The 25,875-nt window shown below is 34.7% G+C and overlaps 1 protein-coding gene across 6 annotated transcripts in view; it reads right to left on the reverse strand.

Moving 5' to 3' along the window:
- Window positions 1-25,875, reverse strand: part of NBEA (neurobeachin) — a 631,767-nt gene that overhangs the window by 98,855 nt on the left and 507,037 nt on the right. For all 6 annotated transcript variants that reach the window (XM_057532889.1, XM_057532888.1, XM_057532885.1 and 3 more), the window contains 3 exons: window positions 25,616-25,718; window positions 19,429-19,544; window positions 6,742-6,854 (listed from right to left, as the gene is read on the reverse strand). In XM_057532889.1, the coding sequence (XP_057388872.1) occupies window positions 6,742-6,854; window positions 19,429-19,544; window positions 25,616-25,718 (332 nt within the window). The remainder of the gene's footprint in view (window positions 1-6,741; window positions 6,855-19,428; window positions 19,545-25,615; window positions 25,719-25,875) is intronic.

Genomic DNA, 25,875 nt, shown 5'->3' on the forward strand with positions numbered 1-25,875 from the left:
GCAAATAAAACTAATTTCATTTTAGATATTGTTAATTTATGATGAGAAAGAAAGGTAAAATGACTGTAGAAACTTGCATCACATTGCCGAGTTGAGGTAAACCCTTTTCTACGTGGTATGTAGGCGTTTGGCAGTATCAAGGGTGGACAGTTGAGAGTATTCACACTTCAGTGCATCCATTTGCATTATCACATTTCCAAGCCTCAAGGCATTATCACTTCCTTTTTTAAAGTGGCATAAGAATTTGGGAAAATGGTTATGCTTATCATCATCTGTCAGTCAAACAACTCCTGTGTTAACAAAACATATTTTTTCCACTCAGTGAATGGGTGTGTGTGTGTGATGTCCTACGCTCATGTCAATATTAGTAAGACTTGGCTTTGTGATGAAACTATTTCACTTATCAGAGGGCATGACTGGGAAATAGGAAAATTCCATTTACACTTTAATGAGCAAGGGGCTGTGCTTCATGTCAAAGTCACGTAACCACTGTAATTTCAGAGTAAAGTTCATATGAGCGTATGTAAATAACTGAAGCAGTAGCATATATCATGTTTTAAGATAGATTTCACCACAAAATCACATCTCCATGAGGAAAACCTGCATAAATTGGGGGAAAAATCTCTACACCCACTGGTGGTTGAGTACTGAAAAGATAAGTCAATGACAGATTGTTTCATTAGCTGTCCAGCATGTCAAACAATACATATGACCTCTAACCTGTACATGTAATGAATAAAACTTGAACTTGTGATGTCTAATCAAATGAGGGGTCTAATAAATTTTACTGATAAGGAAATTTCATTTCTCCTGTGCTCTTCAACTGTTCAGTTAAATGGGCGAAGGAAGGAGTAAGAATGTTATAAATATAATAAAATATTTCATCTAAATAAATATTTCATCTAAATAAATTTCATCTAAATAAATATTCATCTAAATAAATATTTTATCTCCAGTTTCAATAAATGTTTAATTTAACTTCAGTAATTTGATGTTTAAGATTTTGGTAACTTGGTAATTTAAAGAGATGAAAAAGCAATTATTTATTACATGAAAAATATTTTATATTTTATTAAAAGTTGTTGCTTTTAATTTTATTAAAACAAAATTAAATTGATCTTTTTCACTAGATTTTTTTCAATCACACCAAAGATGGTGAACTGTCAACTGACAATTACGGAACTTTGTTTCGTAGCCCCCAGTCACTGAATGCCACTGTGTGTTGGACATTATACTAGGTGCCTTACCTACATTAGGCACAACCACTTTATTTTGTAAATACTATTGTGTTCAATTTAAAGAAGAGGAAACAGAAGTTCAGAGAGCTTAGGAAACATGCCTAAGTCTGTACAGCAGGTGAGAGAGCTACATTTGAACAGAGCTGACATTCTTTTCATGTTCTGTTTACTACCTCTCCTTTTTTTCCCTCTCAATTTTAATACTGATACACATAAAGGAAAACTGAAAAGGTCTGATAATTCTAGGATTAACCTTTCCCAGCATCCAATACAGAGAACAGAAACCTCCAGGATTCACCTTCCTCTGTAACTGAGAGCGGAGTGCTTGCTGTAGCCCTGACTGTAGCAGGGACTTTGTGAAGAGCAAGAAAGCCATCTCCAGCTCATATCGCCATCCTGGCCATGGCATCAAAGTCCTGGGGAAAGTAGGTCTGGGGCAGAGACATTATCTTTATTTACTTTGTATCTCATTTTTGGTTCTTATCTGCATAATACTATAAAAATATTGCTACTAATTTTTCCAACATGCTTTTGTTAAGTATTAGATGCTGCTTAAAATGAAATAGAAAGCCATTGCTTTGTCAGTATTGTCAGAACGTTTTGGGGAAGTACGTAAGAAATGCATGTAACAGTTGAATTACGGACCTAGATCAGATATGGGAAGAAATAGATCCAGGAGTAGCTAGATGTTTAAAACCCTTATGTACCCCTCTCATTTGCTTCAGTGAAGCATCCAGGGTTCCTCAGGAGACAGCTCCTTCCTTTGCATTGAGGGTGGATCTGGGTTTTATGAGACAAGCAATTCGTAGGAGAGGGGTTCTTTAAGAAAATGAGCATAAAACTATGAACATAAAATTAGGGGCAAGGGATAAAAAGAAGCCCCTGAAACTTGAGGGGCTTTGAAGTTTAAGCCTAATTAGCTTAATTTATTATGGTAAATTTATCTCTGACTCCATTGAATGTCATATATTATAATTATATATATGTAATAAGCAACCTACTGCCTATTGTTTTTTTTCCGATTATAACCAATGAACATTCCTTGAGGGTCAGGACTCTACTTTAAAGTCCTCTTAGCACCTTGCAAAGTTCCTTTTACATAGTAGCTATGTGTACACAAACCTGTAATTTATTTGCTATTGTCTAGATTATAGAAACTATAAAGAAGAAACTTTCAGATACAGTATATTTGACACTTTATAATAGTGAGTTGTTTGTTGCTCACCAACTAAGCCCCCTTTCTTTCGGAAACAGGAATCCAAATTTCTTCCGGTCAACTCTTAGCCTAGTGCATGAGAAGACATTTTCCGGGATTTCTGGCAAAGGAAAGTTTCTTTTGTCTTCCATGTGAGCTACTTGGTAAGATGCTCTCTCTTTCTTTGGATAGTATGATGTGAGGTCTGGAACTGTTGCGGCCATTTTGCTCCTAAAAGGGGATTGCTTGGAGCTACTGGAGGCCATCCAGAAGAGGCTGAGTATGAAGTCCACAGATGGGAAGGCAGAGAAGAACAATGGAAAGAACTCTGCTTGGTGGCATTATCTGCATCACCGGAAATAAATCTGACTGAAAACTAAACCTTCCTCTGAATTTTTTAGCTGTGAGAACCAATGATACTGATTTATTGTTCAAGCCAATTGCTCAAGCTGGGTTGTCTGAAATATTCATTCAAAAGTCCTGATATAACTAGAATTCATAAAGCCAATTTAATGCAGAGGTATAAAGAAAGAGAAGAAATTTTCAATTTGTTTAGGATTGTACATTTCTTAACTTTTATGCAGTAAAGAATATAAAAATTATTTGGGGCTCCAAATGTTGTTTACTAAGACAAATTCTAGAATTACTCACTGATAGGAATTATTACTTGGGTCCTAATCTCTGTTTGGGAAAAACTTCTTTTGTTATTGGAGATCTTTTAGAATGTTTCTGGTTAATAATATCATTAAAATATTCCAAATCTTCCTTGAGTTTCTGAAGATTACCAAACTCTCCATTAAAAATTTCATTTGTAGTGCTGGTTATAACTACAAGAATTTCATGTGCTTCTCAATGGTCATCTCTTCTCTATAATAATATTGCATTATTAGCAGTTTTTCTTTCCAGTTATTATATTTCAAATGTCATTATTCCCATTAGGCATATAATATGATATATTTTCATACATTAAAAACTTGTTTATTAATGATTTTTATCAGGACAGTCTCGGGTTTCTAGCCCATTTGTAAGAAGTTCCTATTAAGAAATTCAATGAAGCATGGGAACAATGCAAGAGTAATTTATTAACACATCAAGAGGCTTTAATTTGCTACCATTTTCCTATCATGTTATTCTGACAGAAAATAAAGAACAAATTGCTAAAGCATGGAACATAGCAGAATTGGAAGAAAAGCTATCTATCTTTAGAGAACCATGGGTTCAAATGTTCACAACATGAAGGACTCTATGTTTGCAAAAGCACAGTTAGTATTCACATTGCCTAATTTATTTAGGCTGTCTGTTTACCTCTTCTATTTATCTAACACTAAATAAAATTAGGAGAGCACATGTGGGTCAGAAAGGGAAAAGTTCTGCCAAAAGGCATACAGATTAAATAGATCAGCTTTAAAAACCTGAAGAATGTTTACGTATTCTAGTTACTTTAGAAACAGTGACTTCCTCATTTAATTTATCTCATTTTTTCTACATGAATAAACTAAAAATCTATAATTACTAGCAAATATTTTACCATATGCCTTATATAATCTATATTAATCATAATGAAGGCCATATTTTCTTTGGTTGGGTTAGTGTTTCAAGAACATTTGAGTCCAAATGTCTTAGTGTACTTGAGCTTGCATTTTCCAATCTGCTACAGTCCCCACTATACCTACTGTCATAATGTAGGCCTCCCAGATTTCTGGTAACTATCTGAGTTTTCGTTTCAGCTCTGGACTAGACTTTTTCCAAGATGGCTCAAATATGTTTGTTTTATTAACTCCTGTACACTCTTCCACCTAGTACAGTGCTTGACATACAACAGCAAGTGTGTGATAAATATTTGTTGACTGAATGAATGACTGAAAGAATGAACACATAAATGGAAGAAAGAAGGGAACTTTGGTCTGTAAGCTTCCTTTCACCACGATATCCCAGTTGATTTCAAAGAAAAAGGACCTTCTTCCCTGTTCTACAAATAATCTAAAATAGCTACAGTGGTAGTTAGCTTATGAGGTTTTAAGACTACGTATCATGCTACATGAGAATCTACACTATACATGTTATTGTGTGTATATATATATATATATATATATATATATATATAGTAGTGTCTAATACATAGTGCCTATTGAATTAATGTTAAATAAAACACATGTAGATAAGATTTTGTTAAAGAACTAGTTTAACAGTTTTCACCTTCATATTGATAAGTTAGTTTGGTTTTTTTTTACACTCAAAGATTACACCTCAACCTTAGCAATTCATGTAAAAAATGCATACCATTCTAATTCCATTAAAGATATAGCAGCATATATTTATCATCATTATTTAAAATTTGAAATGCAATTCAAAGTATATGGCATATATTGATGATTTACTGCATTATATTTATATTCATAGCTAATGTTGATATGCTAGGTACTCTTCTAAGTTTTTTATACTTATTAACTCATCAAATCCTCACAACAACCCTACTATTATTGTCCCCATTATACAGGTGAGGAAACTAAGGCAAAGAGAAATGAAATAGTTGTCTAAGGTCCCAAACCGAGTAAGTGGCAGAATTAGGATCTAAACCCAGGCAGTCTAGCTCCAGAGTTCTTATTCCTAACTGCTATTTATTGCCTTTCATGTAGTTCTCTATAAATATAGTACATTCTTATTTAATTTTTGCAGAAAATGATTTTATCTTATTTAATTTTTAATTTTATAATTTTAATAATTATATTCTTATATAAAATAAGAATAAATTTAATCTTATTTAATTTTGCTTCCAGAGGGCAAGCCTTATGAATTACAGTGCTTATATCTACCTAAGCCTGAATACTTATTTGCATCTAGTAAATGGTTAAAGATTTTTGTTCAGTTCAAATAATTGTTCACTGGAACAATTACTATATTTGCAACCATATTGAAATTCAATTGCTATCATTTTTTTTTTTTTTAACCAGCTGTGTGACTCTCAGTAAGATGTTGGTTAATTGATTCCTTAGGTCCCTTGAGTAATTATAATAGCATAGCTAAAATTAGCAATGAGCTAGCAAGTTTGATAAGGCAGTCACATAAAATATAAGAAATAGAGAGTGAATGACAGAGAAGAATATGCAAAAATTAGTATACAGGCTTCAAAAACAGGTTAAGAAATACTCCACGTGTAATAATAGCTCATATTCATGAAGTGCTTCTGTGTTCCAAGTACTATGTTACATTCTTTAAATGCACATGTCATTTGATCTTCACAACTGTATGAGGTAGGACAGTATTATTCTCGTATTACAAATGGGGAGATTGAGGCTAAAAGAGAGTGGCTTCTGGTCACACAGCTAGTAAGCAGTGGCATAGAGAACTTCAACTTAGGTGGGTCTAGTTTTCAAAGGCAAGAAAAAAGGCAAGAGAAGGTGTGCTGAGTTAAAAACCATTTGTGGGATTAATTTTAAATTGCTTGCATTTCATGCTTCCCTGCCTTGCAGGACTTATGCTACCCTTGTTCATGAGCTCCTCAACTCTCCCCCAACCAAAACCAAATGTATACGCATATGCCTATATGCCTTTCATGCTGCTGTGGTATGCTAAACCAGACAACTAAGTAGAATAGAAAAGGGAATGAAATTCAGAGTGAATGGCCCTGAGGCTTAATATGGCTAAAGTATTGATATAAACTTTAGGGCTTGGCTCTGATATTAGCTGAGGCTAGAGAAAAGCTTTTGGGCCTTAGTATCTAGTTCTTCACTGAATTTCAAAGAGTTTAGTATCCCACTTAAGTTTCTTCTCAATAAATGAGGCAAACTAACCAAAAATTTGCTTCTTATCCTTATCACCCATTGTGTATTTTTTTCTTGCCATTTTTGGGCCAAATCTTCGCTCTTTTATCTTAACAGATCCTTGATAAATTATTGTGCCCTACTTTCTTTTCAGTATCAAGCTCCCCTACAGTATGTGTGTATGTATTATGGTCAAGATAACATGTCTTATCACCTAAGAAATATACCACAGAAATTACTGGCCAAATTTTGTACTAATTTCAAGTTTCTCGCCTTGACCTTTAAAACCTAGGATATCAGAACAACCTCTCCTTACATATGTTCCTTCTCAAATATCCATTTCATTTTGCCATACTAGTACTGATTTATCTTCTTGTAGCTTAATTCCTATGCTAAGCATTGATGAAATTTAGATGCTGACTACAAAAAGAGAAGACATCCAGGTTTACTTTCTTACAAACATTAATTGAACATATACACTCTGGTAGAAATGCTTTTAGAATATAGCCTTACGAAGAAAATTGACTTCTATATATTTAAAAGTTACCTTTGACAGATCCCTGAAGTTTCCTGGAAGAGTCAAATCCAATTCTTCTGAGTCATAGTTTGTTAATACCCACGGAAACACGGGGTATTGGTTCAGATCATTATATGTCCGTCCTAGTAAAGAAAAAGATAAATGAAAATCTGTATACACTAATTGCTTATGAAAGTGTTCCTGTGCTTCTAATAGATGAGGCAACTATTGCATTGCAGAAGAAAAGTAACTCTTTTGTTTATTGAACTATGTCTTTATTCAATCAAAAGCACTTATAACAATGCGTTTCAAGTGAACTCACTCAATAATAATTAAGAAGTGAGTAACTAGAATTACTTTTTTATAATGTAACTTGTGGTAGTGATTGCTAGCTGTTCGTCATAATCAATTTCTCTTCTTCCTGGGCTAGACCACATTTCTCAGGCTCCCTTATTAGTAGCCATGGCTGTGAGACTTGGTTCTAATCTACGGAATGTGAGCAGAGATGGTATCGGCTACTTTCAGGCTTGGTCCTCTGCAACTTGTTGCATGGGTGCTCCACGCTCCATCTCTCTTCTGCTGACTATGATGAAGATGCTATTGCCACCCTGGAAGCAGAGCCTCATAAGCTGGGGTCCCTGAAAGTGATCATGGAGGAGGTCACCTGCTGGTCTGCACACTTGCAGATTATGTGACGGTGTTCTACTATAACGAGTATATATCCAGAATTCTATTGCCAGTATACAGCATACTACATTGTACTTCTATTAAGAATGAATGTAGAGAATTTGCAAGTTAACAGAAGTACTCTGAAGCCAGTACAAAAAAGCACCGAGGCAGATGTTATGCACATTTTTTTCACTCCCTTAAGTTCATGAATTTTCTTTTCGTATTATGTTGTTTCACTTTAGTGGAGAGCTGCTGAAGGTCAGGCTGAATTTTGTTTGTTGGTTTTCGTTAGTTTTTGACAGAATGACTTAAGCATTTTAGGTAGGACACTGAAGCCCATGCGACCGTGGCAAAGCTTAGGGAGAGCACAGGGCTGGCTTACCCTGATAAACTGACACTGAATAACATATGATCAGGTGAAATTAAGAGGAGCAGTATTAAAGAAACAGGGTCCAAAGAAAACTTCCGTTGGACAAGACTGTTTTTTGTAAAAATGCATTATGAACTGATCACAGGACTTTCTAAATTTCCATTCAAATCCATACAAAATAGCAATTTCCCTGATATTAGTGATATGATTTCATCTTGTGCTCCTTGTTGCACACCACGTTAGCATAACAGTAGCACAGATATGCATACATTATCTTATTCGTCATCAAGAACTGAAATTAAATGATACCTACCTCTTGTAGCAACTGGTAACTGTGACTGTGAAATAAAAAAAAAACAAACAAAAAACCCCCCATAATCTGAGGAAGAACTAAATCTGCTAACTATTATAAGCATGAAATCAAATTAATTAATTCACTCAGTAAACATTTTATTCGGTGACTATTTTATCTGTTTCTTATATGAATCTCTGCATTTTACAACACAATTACTTATTGTTTTAAATATGTAAACTAATGTGGGTGTATATTATAAATGTAGGCAATTGATAGAAAGCAGAATGTTGCTTCCACTCTGCATTTCCTGGAGCAAGGTGAGAGTGAGGTTAGGGCTTCCTCTTTGTTCTCTGCCACAGCACTGTTGCAGGTGTGTTATAGCTAATACTTGTCTGCCTCTCCACTAGTCCAGAAACTCCAGAATGTAGGGTCTGAGTTTAAAAAAAAAAAAAAAGCCTCTGTATATTGGCATATTTTGTTTGTCCGACAGATATTTGTTGAAAGAACGAATACATATGTGATAAAAATGCGATAAAATGAGCCAAATTTTAAAAGATGAACAAACCATAAGCTAAATAAAAAAGGAAAATTGCAGGATAGTCTTGTTGGAGGAAGAGGCCTATGCAAAGGCACAGAAGTACACATGAGAGAGCGGCCTTGTGAATGTGCACGTTAAACCACCAGAAGGAAATATCTGTGGCCGATGAATGCACCTGCTTTATAAGTCTACTGTGATGAAAAATAGTGATGAGAATAAACAAGAATTTGGAACCTTTTAACTACAGTCTTTCGTATATGAAAACAGACTGCTAAAGCAGTATCACTGTAAAATGCACAGTGCAAAATTCTAAAATTTTAAATTTATTACTGAGAGTTCATGTTTATGTTAACCTAGGACACTTGATTACTCTCAGTGTTTTTTCTATGCATGTATATATACAGAGAGTCTAGACTGGCTGGACAGAGCTATTTCTGGGACTGTAAGTAGGCCCGTGGCATATTTAGTGCTCTGCCATTTTCTGGGTTACCATTCTACTTAAAAATCTATAGATTTTAATGAAAAAGAGGTCTTCCAATATATGTGTATTTTAAGAGAATAATTTGATGTTATTTATGTAACATATTTTCTATTACTTATGTAAATCAATAGCTGAAAATTAGACATAATAACTGTTTTTAAATTTTCTCATGAAGTTTCATAACTTAAGGAAAAACTGTCAAACTAAAATAAATAAAAAGCCAATTTACATTAACTCAGTACTTAAATGTATCATATAAGTACAAACAGCATAAAAATAGAGACTATACTTGAAGACACTAGCCTTTCACTAGGAATGATTTTCTAATTAAAGAAAAGATATAATGCTATTTTTGGAAAAAATACAAAGAAAAGAAGGTATCTTTAACATACACACACACACACACACACACACACACACACACAAACACACACAAATTGATTGCTGTCTACAGTCACAGCTCATGGTAATTAATCTATCCTGCATTTTTTGTTAATTCACTTTTAATAATCTTTGGAAGATTCTTTAAAAATAAATGCTTAGAAAAACTTAGTAAGTTTTAAATTACTAAAGCTTTATAGCACGTTTTAAATCTAACAAATACAATAAGCTATATAAACAGATGTTCTGACAGTTACATTAAAACCTTTTTATATAAAACTTTCCACATAAAAGCTTTGCAACATGGACAGTTAATATATTATTTTTGATTTGAATTAAAAATTCACTATGTATTTAAAACTCACATGGATGAAGTTGGTACCCTGGGATTTTGCATTTATAAGTTTTAGCCATGAATTAGCATTATTACTTTAATTATTTTACCGAACATCGTTGTGAAATGAAAAAAAAAAAAAAAACCTGCTGTGTACTGAATTAACCAAAAAAGTGAAATATTTCCAAAATAATATCTGTTAAGTTCTGGCACATCTAGGTATTTATTTATTAGTTTTTTTAGGATAATTGAAATTTAGTAAATAACCTTGTGCTGTTATTTCCTTTTCTAGCAGTAATAAGTGCAGAATTTTTTTTACTAACTATGCTTCTAAGGACTTACCTTGGAAGATTAATATTAACTATCACAAGCCTATGACACTAATCTACTCAAACAATAAAAGTGAAGCACAGTAAATGAGATTTCAGAAACACTAGATATGTTTCCTCATTTAAAAGAAAAAAAACTTTTAATTAAACCATCCAATTTAATGTTTTTATATGGCACTTTAGTTTTGAAGGTAAAGTGATCTAGAGACAGCTGACAAAGAAATTATAACTGCAATTCCTTGGTGAAAATGTTAATGACAGCAAAATATTGTTTAATTAGATGATTGCAGCATCTGGATTAGCACTCTTTAAGAGCGATGTTCCTGTGCTTGTCTGCTTCTTCGCACTTTACAGACATTTTGTCATCTCTAGGTCATTAGGAAAGAATTTTTAATGATTTTTCTAGAAGCAAGCAGTTCAAGTTACATTTAATTAGATGACAATAATAAGCCCAACACATGCAGTAGCTAAATATATACATAATTAACCAGGGAGGGCTTGTACATCACAGGGTAAAAAAGTAGAAAATGCTAAACAGGAGAAAAAGGTTGGGGTTGAGGAAGCTGTGCTGAATTCATTAGCCGATCATATGAAAAACAACTCAAAAACCTTTTAAAAAACCTCCCAAATCTAACAGGATCATTTACACGAAGCTATGTTAGCAGTCAATGTGCTATTTTTTTTTTTTTAATGTAAGAATGCCAGATTTTAACATCATGTTCATAGTATTATCTAATAAGGCATAAAATAAGGCATAGGCTGTATCTTTTGGAACACAATAAACGGAAATTAGGTCAACTCTGGGAATTAGAGGTTGAACCCACATTTTTAGTTAAACTCTATGCATCACTAAAAATCTTCCAAAACTTAATGTTCTTCAAAAATTAAGAAAACAAAACCCAATTGTTTCAAAATAGTTAAATAAATTATACCACAGTACTAACCTAGACTTTCATGCAGTTTTTAAGATCATGATTTCAAATACTATTTAATGAGATGGAAAAAGAAGGATGTGAACCTGTATGTGTAGCAGATTCCCAAAGATTACCACACAGAGAAAAAGAAAAAAACAGAAAAATCACCAAAATGTTAATTATGATATTTATGGCTAGTCTTCAAGTAATTAAATTTTTTTAATAGAAGGTAATAATATTTATTATTGAAGGTAAAGTGGTTCCCTACTCTTCATTCTTCTACATCTTTCTCATATATATTAAAAATGACAAATATTTCACCCATATGCTTTCTTATCTTCTTAACTGAATCCAAGCCATATTTAGTTTGAAATTTTTTATATTTTACTGTAGGTTCAGGGTAATTTCAAGTGAACCAACTATGAGAATATTCAATAGAATATTCCACGGGATTTCCCAGGTGGCGCAGCGGTTAAGAATCCGCCTGCCAATGCAGGGGACAGGCCTTCAAGCCCTGGTCTGGGAAGATCCCACACGCCGCGGAGCAACCAAGCCTGTGTGCCACAACTACTGAAGCCCACGCGCCCAGAGCCCCCGCTCCACAACAAGAGAAGCCACCACAATGAAACGCCCGCGCACCGCAACGAAGAGCAGCCCCCGCCCGCCACAACCAGAGAAAGCCCGCGCACAGCAGCCAAGACCCAACGCAGCCAAAAATAAACAAACAAATTTTAAAAATATTCCCATTATCTATTGAGATTATTTTTATAGGGATTCTAAGCATTACACTCTGAAATAGAATTTCACATTTCTACATAACAACACTCCACTCACCCAGAACCCAAATAAATACAAATCACGTTTTTAGTAAACAAAATTAAGTAATTAAAATTTTAAGGGCTTCCCTGGTGGCGCAGTGGTTGAGAATCTGCCTGCCAATGCAGGGGACACGGGTTCGAGCCCTGGTCTGGGAAGATCCCACATGCCGCGGAGCAACTGGGCCCGTGAGCCACAACTACTGAGCCTGCGCGTCTGGAGCCTGTGCTCCGCAACAAGAGAGGCCTCGACGGTGAGAGGCCCGTGCACCGCGATGAAGAGTGGCCCCCGCTCGCCACAACTAGAGAAAGCCCTCGCACAGAAACGAAGACCCAACACAGCCAAAAATAAATAAATTAATTAATTTAAAAAAAAAAAAACCTAAAAAAAAAAAAAATTTAAATTACACTTTTCTATATTTCCAATTTTCTATAATGAGTATTTATTAAATATATAAATATAACAAAAGAAAGGCCATGAAAACATTTATGGGCCTTTAGGTGTCGTTTCAAAACAGTATGTTTTCTGAATATTTGACAAGCTTCTTTTACTATGTGAAGTATCTTTACAAAACTTACACACATACAGGAAAATGTGTTTATTTATATGCATTTATGTATGTCACAGGACGGTCTAAAAATCTACATACTGTATTGTATTAATACTAGGACACTGCTGCTGTATGCTTTATAGAGAGTCTTATTTTTAAAAGCATTTAAAAAGGAGAAAAGACAAATTGGCCAAGTATGAGAGACCTCAAGAAATGGAGAACAAGAAATGGGTCATAAAATGTATTTCACATTTCATGTTAAAAGAATATTTTGGAGAAAAAAGGTAAATCTGAGAGGGTAAGAGAGTTACTAGAATATTTTTATTGAAAATGTGAATTTATTAAGTCACATTGACCTATATTTTTAAAAACCAGAAACCAGAAGCCAGAAAGGGTTGCTTCATCTTCTCAATCAGATTCTATTTTATAACTCTTCTCTTTAATCCAGGAAATTTAAAGAATCCCTCATCCAGCAATTCTAGTGAATTCACATAATAGATCATAAAATCATGCAAACACAGAGCATAAATATTAAGTCAGTTCAATTTGGTGAGCATTTATAGAGCAAAACGTTGACCTCATAATCTTACTGGAAAGAAGAGATACAGACATAAAATCCAAGGATGCATTATCCTAAGTGCCAACACGGGTGGCATAGACAGCGCTATAGAAGATGTGAATGCTACAGGAGATTAAGACAATTATCGTAAGGTAAATCTTTTAAGAATATATGTGTGAGGAGGTGGTTCTCAAAGTGCAAACCTTGGACCAGTGGCATCAGCATCACCTAGGTACTTGTTAGAAATACAAATTCTTGAGGCCCACCCTAAACCTACTGAATCAGAACCTGTTGGTTTCAGCAAGCCCTCCAGGTGATTCTGAGAACCACTCTATCCTGGATGGGGAGATGGTGGTTGTGTCACCCATGTCGTGGCTGGTGGCCTTCTCCAGGATTCTCCAGGAGTTGCCATGATCAGAAGAAAGCTCTTTCACGCAAGGTCGTGTCTCCTTTCCAGGAATCTGCATCCAATGACTGCAAAGTGGAGGTAATGAAGGCCTGGCCGCCTTGCCTCAGGGCAAGACACCTCTGAAGGGTTAGCCTAGCTCCTGGTTCCCTGTGGGATCTGCTGAGGCCTTTGCTGCAATTACTCTGGGGTTCAACTTCTCCTTCTGCCCGCTTCTACTTTCTTCACTCCCCTCACAGCTGTTGATCCCAAGGACACTCTCCAATAAACTTCCTGCAAGCAAATCTCTGTCTCAGACTCTTTCTCTGGATCTGAGACCTAGCTGAACACAGTACTAGGGTCTACATTAGAGATGATAATTCCAGGCCCAGATCTAGTACTAGAATATGCCTGTGGACAAAAGTCATGATGGTAAATAAACTTCGAAAGTTCTTTTGATGAAATATAAATGAAAATAATTGTCTAAACATCGTGAATTGTTTCAGTCTTAAAAGTAGTTACAGGTTAAGGCCAATGACTGGAGGTGAAATTGAATGGTACCATGATATCCCGAGGCAGTATGGTACAGTAAGTGAGTGAAGCTCTACAACCAAACTACCTGCGTTAGAGTCCTGACTTCTTCACTTGTTAGCTCTGTGACTTGGGCGAGTTACTTACTTCTCTGCACCTCATTTCCTCATTGGTGAAATGGGGATAAGAACTCTGGGGTTATTGTTAGGATTAAATGAGTAAATACACATAAAACCCTTAGAACCATATGTGCAACACTGTAAACTGCTCAGTAAACATTAACCATTATTTGCCATTTTTTCCTGAATGTTGATATTAATATTAAAGAACTGTATCAAAAAGAAATGATAAAACTAAACAAATAATAAAATTTTTTTTCCTGAATCTTGATATTAAGAATAATTAAAGAAATGTTTAAAGAAGACTATGATAAGATATAAGCCAACCATTTATTGCCTTTGGATTACCCAGGAAATTAAATATAATTTGTCAATAAGAACACTAACATTCTCTCAAGAAATGATAAATCTAAAATTTCAATCAATTGACTTATAAGTATTTATTGAACAATAACTGTATCCCTAAAATTGTGCTATGAAACAACATGATCATTTAGTGGTACCCATGTTAGTAAAAGTGGTATTGGTACAATTTAACATCTTTATAGTTCCCTTTATTCTAGGAACCTTCAGAGTCCTTTCTTTCGAGAACTCTGAAAAGTGTTCCATTAAGAGGAGATAAAGGGATATGAATGGATATATAATATTCTCCACAAATCAGGAAAATAGACAATTCTAACTGCTTCCTAAATAAGTACTCAATTGTGGCTTTGGTGAAGCTTCTCTATAATACCATCACCCATATCTTTAATGCTGGTGCTCAGTATAAACTGGCACCCCTACTTAGAACTTCAGGATGATGGCAAAGGAAGAATTAGCAGGGATATATATATTCAGGGAGAGTACCTCAGGGTATTTATATTCATAACTTTTTCCAATTTGTCATTCTACTTCTGTATGAAGGTTCATTTTGTCTGGATAATCATCTACGTATGACAAAATTCTTAGAGTTCATTTAAAGCCCATCTTTTCTATGAGGCCTCCCTTGATTAGACTATCTCATACTAACCTTTCACTTCTCTAAACTTTCACTACAGTTAATGACACTTAATCACATGCTTTCTTATATGTTCTAGATGTTTTCTTATGCAAATCTTGTTCTGATAATTAGATCTTAAATGGCTAGAGCAATGATACTCAAACTGTGCATGAGAACCACATAGAAGGCTCACTAAAACGCAGAGAGCTGGGCCCCACTCAGAGATTCTGATTCAGCAGGTTTGAGGGGTCTGAGAATTTGCACCTTCAAGTCCCCAGGCAATACTAATACTGCCAGTCAGGGGAACACACTTTGTCAACCACTAAACTAGAGCATATTACAGTGATTTCTACTTTTTATATAATGACATTGTGCATTCGATCATTTACTTATTTTTTTTCTTTGCCATACCTGTTGTCACTACTCTAATCCAATTTTTGTTTTTAATTTTTTTTTTATTTTTGGCTGTGTTGGGTCTTCATTTCTGTGCGAGGGCTTTCTCTAGTTTCGGCAAGCGGGGGCCACTCTTCATCACGGTGCGCGGGCCTCTCACTATCGTGGCTTCTCTTGTAATCCAATTTTTGAATCCACATTTTTTTTTTCCCTTGGAGTGGCTTCTGCTTACTTTCTAGTGAATTTTTACTCACATTTCAATTTTCAACTTAAATGTTGCCTGCGAGAAGCCTATGAAAAGACTATAAGAAGCTTTTCCTGTAAATGTAATGCCTTCTGGACCTAAGACTTCAAATAGCTTTGTATATTTTCTCATTATAATAATTATGGCTTTTTGCTGGAATTGCTGGTGTACATGTCTGTTTTCCTGACTATACTATGACCCCTTCAAAGGCAAAAAACATACTTTGCTTTCCTCTTAAGTGTCAGTGTGAAATAGAGTGTGTGGCACATAGTAAAGTGTTCAGTAACTATTTATTAAAGTGATGAACAAGTTGATTTCATATCTAGAGTCCTGTAAGGCTCTCCTAACAGCTCTCCCTAACTCTAAGGTATTTTATTTCTGATTCATGCCATATATAACTAGCAGTTTAATTGTCCTGAAATTCCATACTGCAGTGCCTTCTACTATAGAACTATACTGGCTCCTGGATTCAGGCTCCTTACAGTCTGGCTCTTACCTACAGCTCCAGTAGTATCTCCTATTATTCTCTGCTGCAGCCAAGATATGATACTCCCGTCCACTGAACACATAACACATATTCAACTGGGAGAAATTTGTAAAGCTCTGCTCTTTTTCTTCTCCCCAAACACATTCATAAAATTTCTGTACTCTGCTTAGCTCTTGCAGCATTCACTATTTATAGCACTTATTCAGCACTTACCATCAGCTGCCTTAAAATGCTCTCATGTATATTTCATTCACCCATCTAGTTATACGCGCTCTGAGTTCCTAGTTCCTACCTTATACTTCTTTTTATCGCATTGTCTACAACAGACAGACTTTAATGTTTAGTTATAATCATTGTAAAGAAAATACCCAATAAATTCTTAAAAGAAAAAACCCAGTGGTCTTTACATTTTTTATGTCACCAAATAAAACAGACCCCAAGTACTCAAAAGAAGATAGGAAGACAGTCAAATTCCCCTTACAATCTGCATGTTCTGGCTCAGAAATCCAAAAACTGTCTCAAACAGAAAAAAAGCCATGTCTATACTGCTCAGGGGCAGCTTTTAGAAGGGATCATGATGTTATCTCTATCAGACTGCAATCTTTCTAGAGATAGAGAAACAAACTCCCAGAAAGCAGCAGGCATGAAGTGGGTGGTGGTTATAGGTGGAAGTATACCACATTGTGGGAAATGTGGCTGACATGGGTAAAAGGCAGTGAGAAGAGATGGAGACTAGAAGAATCCTTTAACACAGTGAACTAGATAACACTCCATCCAGAGGACAGACAGAGAGAATCCCATCTTAGAGTAGCAGAACCTTTTAGTAAGAATACCAGCTCCACTGGAAACTGAACTACAAATGAGGTACATCACCCTGTCTTCCAGTGTTAACTCCGAAAGCTCCAAAGGGGTAGCACAGTCAAGGAAAAAAAAATCATGTGCTTATCTATGACACATGGTAGACAATGAGTCTTGATAGATCCTTCAAGATAGATAATAGAAAAACCTAACAGAGGGAATATGGAAGAATACTGCAGAAGAATGAAAAGAGAATATTATCCTGAAAAATCAGGTAAAGATCCATGTAGCTGAAAACAATATACTGTATTAAAGAGAAGAAAATTTTAATAGAGTTGAAATCCTTCCTAATATGCAAAAGTATATGGACTCCAAAAAATAAGTGTTTCATAATAATATGAATTCTGGTAGTAAATTGTATTGACAAAGATAAGCAATGAATGAGAAGTAAATTGAGTTAAAGTTCTTATTTTGCATAGGAGTGGTTTAAAATGTTGATTCATTTTTGAGTTCAAAAGGAAGAGAAATATATTTTAGAGGATTTTTTAAAAAATTAAACATATCAATATTAATTCTCTAGGAGAATGAATAGCAAAAAGCCTATGTTCTAAATCACTAAAAAAGTAGGCAAAATTTATTTATATGGCCAAAGAAAAACAAAATAATGTGAAAGGGAAGAAAATATTGAAAGCAATAGTATAATACAAGATGATATAAGACCAAACATATCAGTTATTAAAACAGATGGAGAGACTTCCCTGGTGGCACAGTGGTTAAGAATCTGCCTGCCAATGCAAGGGACATGGGTTTGAGCCCTTGTCCAGGAAGATCCCACATGCTGCAGAGCAACTAAGCCTGTGTGCCACAACTACTGAGCCCGCGTGCCACAATTACTGAAGCCCGCGTGCGTAGAGCCCGTGTTCCACAACAAAGAGAAGGCACCGCAATGAGAAGCCTGCACACCGCAATGAAGAGTAGCCCCTGCTCGCTGCAACTAGAGAAAGCCCGCGCAGCAACAAAGACCCAACACAGCCAAAATTAAATAAATAAATAAATAAATAAATAAATAAATTAATTAATTAAAAAAAAAAGACAGATGGAAACAGATATCAAACATGGCTACTGAAAGATTTAAAGTCCAAGATAGAGTTAAAACTTGAAATTCCACCTATGCTCTAAGACACAGAGTTGGCAGATCTGAGATTCTATCCCCTTCACTTTGGTAATGAAGCTTATGCTATATCATGCTGTTCACCTAAATATGCTAATGAAAAGGTTCTTTATATTTCAGATGTTTAAGTTCATTCTATCTCTATATGTAAATGTGTTAATTAAATAGTATAACATATTTCCTTTATCTTTGAGGAAGTAAATAGGTTTCTTTAAGATATATACATTGTATACACTGATATGTGAATATATATGAAGTATGTCATGAAGATATATGTATATAATGGAGATGTGTGTATAAAATATATAATAAAATTAATATATGTAATAAAACAGTTCTTTGGTTGTAGCTCTAGCATCCTATTAGCAAAGGAATTAACATTACAATATGTATTAAATGATTAAAATGCAAAACCATTTCAAACAACTTTTTTATCCCTTTTTGTTGACACATCAAGTTCTCTTGTCTATGTAATACACATCTATATCATCCATATTTAATATATGCCATAGTATTCACACATATATGATAGATTAAAAAGAGGAATATTACAGTTATCCTTTTAAGCAATGATTCAGAGAATAGGGCTCTCAATTCATAGTTCTGAGCATTCATTCATAAAAGAACAATGATCATAGGTAAGCATATGCATTTATGTAGTTTTAAATTCATCCGATTGTAAAAAGTTTTTGTAGAGCCTGATTTACAGAAGTAAACTCTTTGTAATTCAACATGAATAAGGGCTTTGGAGATTAATTTAGTAAAAAAGAAAGAGGTACTTAAATCTCATAGACAGGTTCAGCCACTGACAACCACTGATTTAGCAGAAAAACAAAGCCACTACCTTCTCTTAATTTACAAGCATGGTACCGCCGAGGTTGATGGCAGTTACTCATCATTTAGAAATGTAATCTGATTTTATATTTTCATTTGAAGATTTTAAGAAAAAAAAAAATGCTGTAACCCAATCATGCCATAATCCAGGTGACATCTGTACTAGGCGGAATCCTGTTGTTATTCTCCTGTCTAGCTGCTACTGCTGAGAATGACAAAGTAGTGAAATTACATTTTCCCATTATTATTTCCAGACACTCTCTGGCAATGGTTTGTTGACTCTAATAAACCGTCAGACAAAGCTGTCAGCAAAGGAAATGGCAGAAGGAGAGCAAGAAAAAGCCTCTTCAACAATAAATGCATCTAAACCTTGGTACTAGCTTGTATAGTTTCTGATAGCAATTTAATGTGAGTGCTTCAATATTTATTCTAATGCTGTACTTGAATTCTAAGGCGAACAATGCATTCCATCAAGTCACATTACCAAAGATTTCTGATGAACATAAACATATTATGAGATTAAAGAATAAGATGTCTTACCTGCTATAGTGTTAAGAAACATCAAATATTCGAAGTTTGAAATTTCCCTTCTTTGCCAACGCTGAGTCATGTTGGAAGATTTATAAAGCTGTCGAGGAGTGGCTAGTGATATCCTCCTAGCAATTAAGCAAATCATAACAGTCTCTTTTAACTCATGACTTTTAAAAGTCCAGTAATAACTAATGTATTGATTTGATATTATTCAACTTATGGTTTATCTTTCTGAGATACATTACAAAATATATTTTAGCTGTAGATATTAGCAATATTTGAAAAATCTGTTATAGAGAAGATATATTTATTTACTAAGGATAACCCAATATGAAAGCACCTATTTGTATAATATGGCTCCAAGTGGGTATTTTATAAGTCAATAACAAAAAAAGGTGAAACTATGCTCAAAATAAGTCAAAGTAGCTTTTGAACACTACAGCAAACCTACTCCGTACTATAAAGCTAGGTAGACAGTCAGCAGCTTAAACGCATTTGACTTAACCCTTATATACTAATGCTGCCACCGAACTTTCCACGCCTGCCTCTGCGCAGTGTGTGCACACGTGCACAGCCTCTAACCACACAACACCCATCCCCCTATGAGGTCAGAAACAAACAACTGGGAACTTTGAAAATGTACGAATTCATAAGGGACATAGGAATATCGTAAGGGAGTAAATCAGGATAATTTGTGTAAATTATGAACCTTTGAAGGTACAATGTGTTCCTATAAAAAATAATGAAAGCTGGCTGTATTTGTAGAAGTATGATAAGGCTAACTGATTTTCTAAAACGTTCACCACTTAAAATAGAAGTTCCCAAACTTTCTGTATTTATGCCACCTTTAGGGTCTCAGGAAATTTTTTCATGGTGCCCCTAGCCCAAGAGAGACACCTAATGGTTCTGTTTATTACGTAGTTAGGTCTAAATAACTGAATACTTGAGCCTTAAGAACTTAATAGCTGTTTGAGAATATAATACTCAAAAATTGAAAGAAAAATAATATTTTATTTCATTCTTAACTAACCACAATTACTTAACTAAAGGAATGTATTGCACACCTGTTGGTCACTGCACAACTTAAACCTTGGAATCATATCTGACACCACCACCTACAATGCCTGTTCCACATGAATTTTCGTGCACCACTTTTTTTTTTTTTATTACCAGAGCAACCCCTATAAACTAGTTTCACAAAGCTAAGATGGCATCAAAAAGAATGCAAGAATGCAGTCCTATCAAATGTTGAAACTTAGAACTAACTCACGCTAAGAGTTTGTGCAACGTCTAATAGATGTTGTGTTTCCCTAAAAAATATAAAATGCCCTGCAGTAGCCCTGAGAGTGCACTGTGACATCTCAGGGCTCCGTGGTGCTTATTTTGGGAACTGTGGACCTAAGACTATTTTTGTCACCCATGTATTATTATCATATGTTTCTATTCACATGGGATCTTAATAGCCGTGGCAGGAGCTAAGATATATGTTAGCTGAGGTAAAGGAGGGAGGAAGGAAGAATGGGAAGAAACTTGTTATCTCAAATTCAAATCTGAATTAAGAATTTAAAAAATAATTATGTGTAACTCAATGTTTAAAATATTAACGTAATATGTTGTAGCAGCCTGGTCACATATTAACATTTTTGAAGAACTTTCCTAGTTAATATATTTGAGATAATAGATCCTACTGACTCCAAAAGAACTATGTCTAAGTCTAATGATTCACTTCATTGCAATAGTAAAGGGTATATATATTCCATACTTCAATTCTATAATTCAGCGTACTTTTCAATTAATTGGTAATATGATTTTCACAGGGCTACTTAAAGGGCTTCCAGAGTTTGATCCATACTGGCACCACTTCTCAAAATTTTCCAGATACACTCTCATTCATACAACTATTTATGTGATAAACTTTTGCCTTGATTCTGACTTTGTCATGGCAACATGCTAAAATATTTTCTGAATTATCGAAGAATAAACTATGTTTACCCAATTTTTATTTGCTACTATTATAATTATGTGCTCAGTCCAACTTTTGTTGGATTACTATCATAATCATATTCTTGCTAATCTGACTAAAATCCTTACCTGCAGCATGCTTAGCCTGCTAAAAGCAATGTATATAATAAAGTTGTAAATTTATTTGTTGACATTTTAAACCTAGACAATTTAAGAAGAAAATTGCTGATCTGGAAATAATTCTGCGCACCAAAAACACTCAAAAACCAAGACCAAACAAATCCCGATAAGGGGAAATAGGAGGAATCATGGGAGAAAGTTATCATGTCATTCTTAGAGTATGCAGTGGTGAAGAAAAATATGGACAAACGAAATGAATTTAGAAGATCAGATTACTATTAGCAAGTTCAGGGAAAGGATCAGCTTTTCCTGTTCACTGCTCTCTCTTTTCTACTATAAACTCACTGAGAGCAGGAACTGTTTTACATACTGTTATGTCTTTAGCATTTAGCAATGCTTGACCTATATAGCAGGGTCACAATAAGTGTATACCAAATGACTTGAATTATTGGACATCTATCCTAAAATTAAAAAATGGCTAAAGAGAGATGAAAGTCAAAAAAAATTTAAATAATTCGATCATAAGGAGAAGCAAAATGGGAAACAGTAAATCAATAGGGCTATTCAAAATATCCTATAAAAATTTAGATATTAGAATGAGGATAGTTGGTACATATTTGGGCTACAGTAAAATGCTTTTAGAACTGGGGGGTAAGAAGAAGATAAAATTGCCCTGTGGAAAAAAATATTAAGTACCATAACAAATGGTGACCATTTAAAATCATTAACCCTATGTATGCAACCAGGTATATTCTTAGTAAGTAAAGAATCTAACTAAATCCAAAATTTATTGATTGTAATGACTGTCTGAATAGAAAATACATTAACCAAATAATGGCAATCAGTATGGAGTCTAGAAAATGGGCAAATTTTTTGTCAGTATTTTTCTTTTGTTACGCAGGGGTAAAGGTATTGTTCTTTTGACCAATGTGGATCACTTTGATAGAAGACACAAAATAGAAATTAAGAGAGTGGGCTATGATCTTGGGCAAGATAAGTAACTTATCTAAACCAAAAATTTCCTATCTGTAAAATGGGATATGAATACCATTAAGAATCCACATTAAGAACATGGTTGTTTTAAGAATTAAGGGCTGAGACCCCCTCTGCGATGTGAGGACACATCGAGAAGATGACCATCTATGAATCTGGAGTTGGGATCTCACCAGGCACCAAATCTACTGGTGCCTTGATCTTGGACTTTCTAGCCTCCAGAATTGCCAGAAATAAATATCTGTTGTTTATCAGCCCAGAACAAACAAACAAAAAAGAATTAAAGGAAATAATGCTTATAAACTAAAACACAAAGTATAGTCCCTGGCACATGGGGAGTGCTCAGCAAATGAGACCCATGGATATAAATTAAAGGGGCATTCACTAGGCTATGCTAGCTTAGTGGAACTATTCCTTCTGTTCCAAATTTTTGGAATGTGATCTCTTCGGTGGGCTTGCCCAGAAAGCGGCCTAAATGATATGTGAAGTCAATTTTCTGGCAGTATACCTGCTTTTGAGTTTGATCATTTTTGTTTGTTTCTAAAGCAGTCTCCTATGGGCTTAGCTTAGAGGAAGTTCCCTAGAGTTTGATAAATTCTGCTTTAAACTGACAAAACCCAATGTCAAAAAAAACACAGCAAAGAATGGATCCCTTGGTGATTTTACCAAGATACTCTCAGCTGGAAGGCTTCTACTTGTAGGAGCCAGACATCATCCCTTCCCTTTGACAATTCTCTAAGTGTAACAGGATCTTACATATCACACACACATATATTTATACAAGTATGTGTCTATGTCTATTCACCTACCCACCTACCTACCTACTTCCTCACCTACCTACCTATCTATATCTGTGTATGCATGCATGTATGTGTATAGTGTATATGTGTGTTCACTGTTCACAAAGTGCCTTCATTTTATGATCTCAAGACATTCGTAAAACCTCTCTTTGCAAAGATACTGTTCCCATTTTATAGCAGATGAAAGTGTCATTCCCCTTGCCTAATGTTATTCATTCTTTCAACATATATGTATTGAGCTCCTACTAAGTATCAGGCTCTATCACTGCCAGTAGTATCAGGTCTAAGCCTAGATTCAGTGTTCCTCTTACCCCCATCTGCTACTTCTAAGTCTATATGTCACAGCAAGTATACAAAACTGAATTTACAAGTATTTTATTAGGAAACTAATAATGAGTTGAGCCTTTGGGGGGAAAGCCAAGGGGACAACAAAAGAGTGTTTTAAGAAAGAATTTCCAAACTTACTAAACATCTATTTTGTTTCCAGTTTTTCTATCAAGAAGAATGATCTTCCAAAAATCAAAGAGAGACCAAATGTGGTTAAAAGGAAAATAATGCTCATAAAAGGTAAGGAATATAGTACAAGAGCTTCTGGTTGTTTTTAATGAATTCAGGTCTGGACAAGTCTAACTGTACTAAAGGAAATTAGAAAACTCTATTGGTAATCTTTGAAGAATCATGATCATTGAGAAATACGCCAGGAGGCAGATGATTATTTTTTAAAAGGAAAAAGTTAGGCCTATTTGTGAGTTCTTAATGTCAATTCTTGGAAAAATTCTTGAATTGATGATTAAACAATTTGTAAGTACTTGGGAAAGGAAGTAGTGATTACTATGAGTCAGCTTAGATTCAATAACAAGTCTTGCAAAACTAACTTCATTTTCTTTTTTTGATAGATTAAATGCACTTTTCTTTTGACCGGTATTTTATAGAAGTACTTCATTATCTACTAATGTCTTAATTTAATATTGTCATTCAACTAGCAAATATCCTGGGCATGTGCATACATGTCAGTGAATTGGTCTTACACTGTAAACTTAATACGAGAATAGATAACTTTGTAATGCAGGGTAACTCCAGTTGAGTAGCACTTAAAAAGCACCTTTGCAATTAGGCAGTGTGCTAAGTATTGTAGATTAAAAGATAAATAAGACACAGTCCCTGTTTTTTACATGTCTGTAGACTGTTTAAGAGAAGATAGACAAAGATTAGTTTTCCTTTCCATGCATGCAGTGCTCTGCAACAATTCCCAGGGACTTAATGATCTAGTGGGAGACACTGTTGCTTGTCTGTCCAAAGCCGACATAGAAAATGTATTTTTTTCAGGTAGGAAGTGGCAGGGAGTTGAGATATATTTTTCCTTGAATTCTAGGGGATGGTTTGGCTTCGTGTTCAGCATTCAGTGATTGTTTTAGGGGCAGGAAGGTGACCCCATTCTGGCCAAAGGGACCTGAGATAAAAATTGCTAAAGGCTTCTAAATATACTCCGTCCTAAAACACAGAACTTCAAGGAGAAATTCTTTGTGTCTTTTTCCTACTTGAATGCAGTTGTGTGAAGATGTGGTGTCTGGAGCAGTGGTGGTTATTTTGTGAATATGAGGCCAATGAGAGTCCTGACATCACTGAACCTCTGAGCCAATACTAGCAACTCCTTCTGAACTCCACATCTTTCATAAAACAAACCCCCCGAAGCAAAATCCTTATTGCTTAAGCCACTTTTAGTTAGGTATTCAGTTACTTGGAGCCAAAAACCAACTAACTGATATTAGTGATAAACATAATTACTGACTATGTTTTCTACTTAGAATAGTATTTTTCAATAAAATAAGATTTCAAAATAATGCTTTTAAAATACCAAGATGAAAGATTTAAGAAATGATTAAAATCACATCATAATTAATGACTATTAATCTCAATAAACTCTGAGAGTTTTATTACTTTAATGAAGAAGCATTTATACATAGCATTTATAAAAACAATTTGTATGCTATTACACAACAATTAATCACAAACATTATGAGGTTTTTGGTGTGTCTTTTGTGAGATCTTCAGCAAAAATGTCTTAATTATGTGCCAGCTATAATATGCAATCAACTTTTTTACTTCCTCATTTATATATGTGTTAAATAAAATTATGCTCTATTCTGTCATTCTTAAAATAGCTGTTTTCATAACCTCTTTCCCTACAAATGACCTGCAGAGGAAGACAATTCCTTGATTTTCAAAATAATTATAATGGTATAAACTTATTTAGATTTCCATGGTATTGAGATTGAAATATGTTAACAAACCGTAGATAATGTGTAATATGATACAATTACCTGGCTTGCGGCAAACCATAGCTGGTCCCTACTCCAACCCGAGGCAAGCTATAGACGACTTTTTTTACTGTTGCTTGATCAGGGAAATTAAACATAACTGAGGCTGTGGTAAGAAGAAAAAACATGATTTAGAAAACCACAGGAGAGCTAACCATCAATTTCAGAAATCATTTTCAAGTGCCCTTCATGATTTATTGGTAAAGGTAATGAATCTTCATGGGAAATCAGATTTCTGTGTAACTTTATCCACGAGAAATCTA

Source organism: Balaenoptera acutorostrata, chromosome 18, assembly GCF_949987535.1.
Source record: "Balaenoptera acutorostrata chromosome 18, mBalAcu1.1, whole genome shotgun sequence".
Classification (NCBI taxonomy): domain Eukaryota; kingdom Metazoa; phylum Chordata; class Mammalia; order Artiodactyla; family Balaenopteridae; genus Balaenoptera; species Balaenoptera acutorostrata.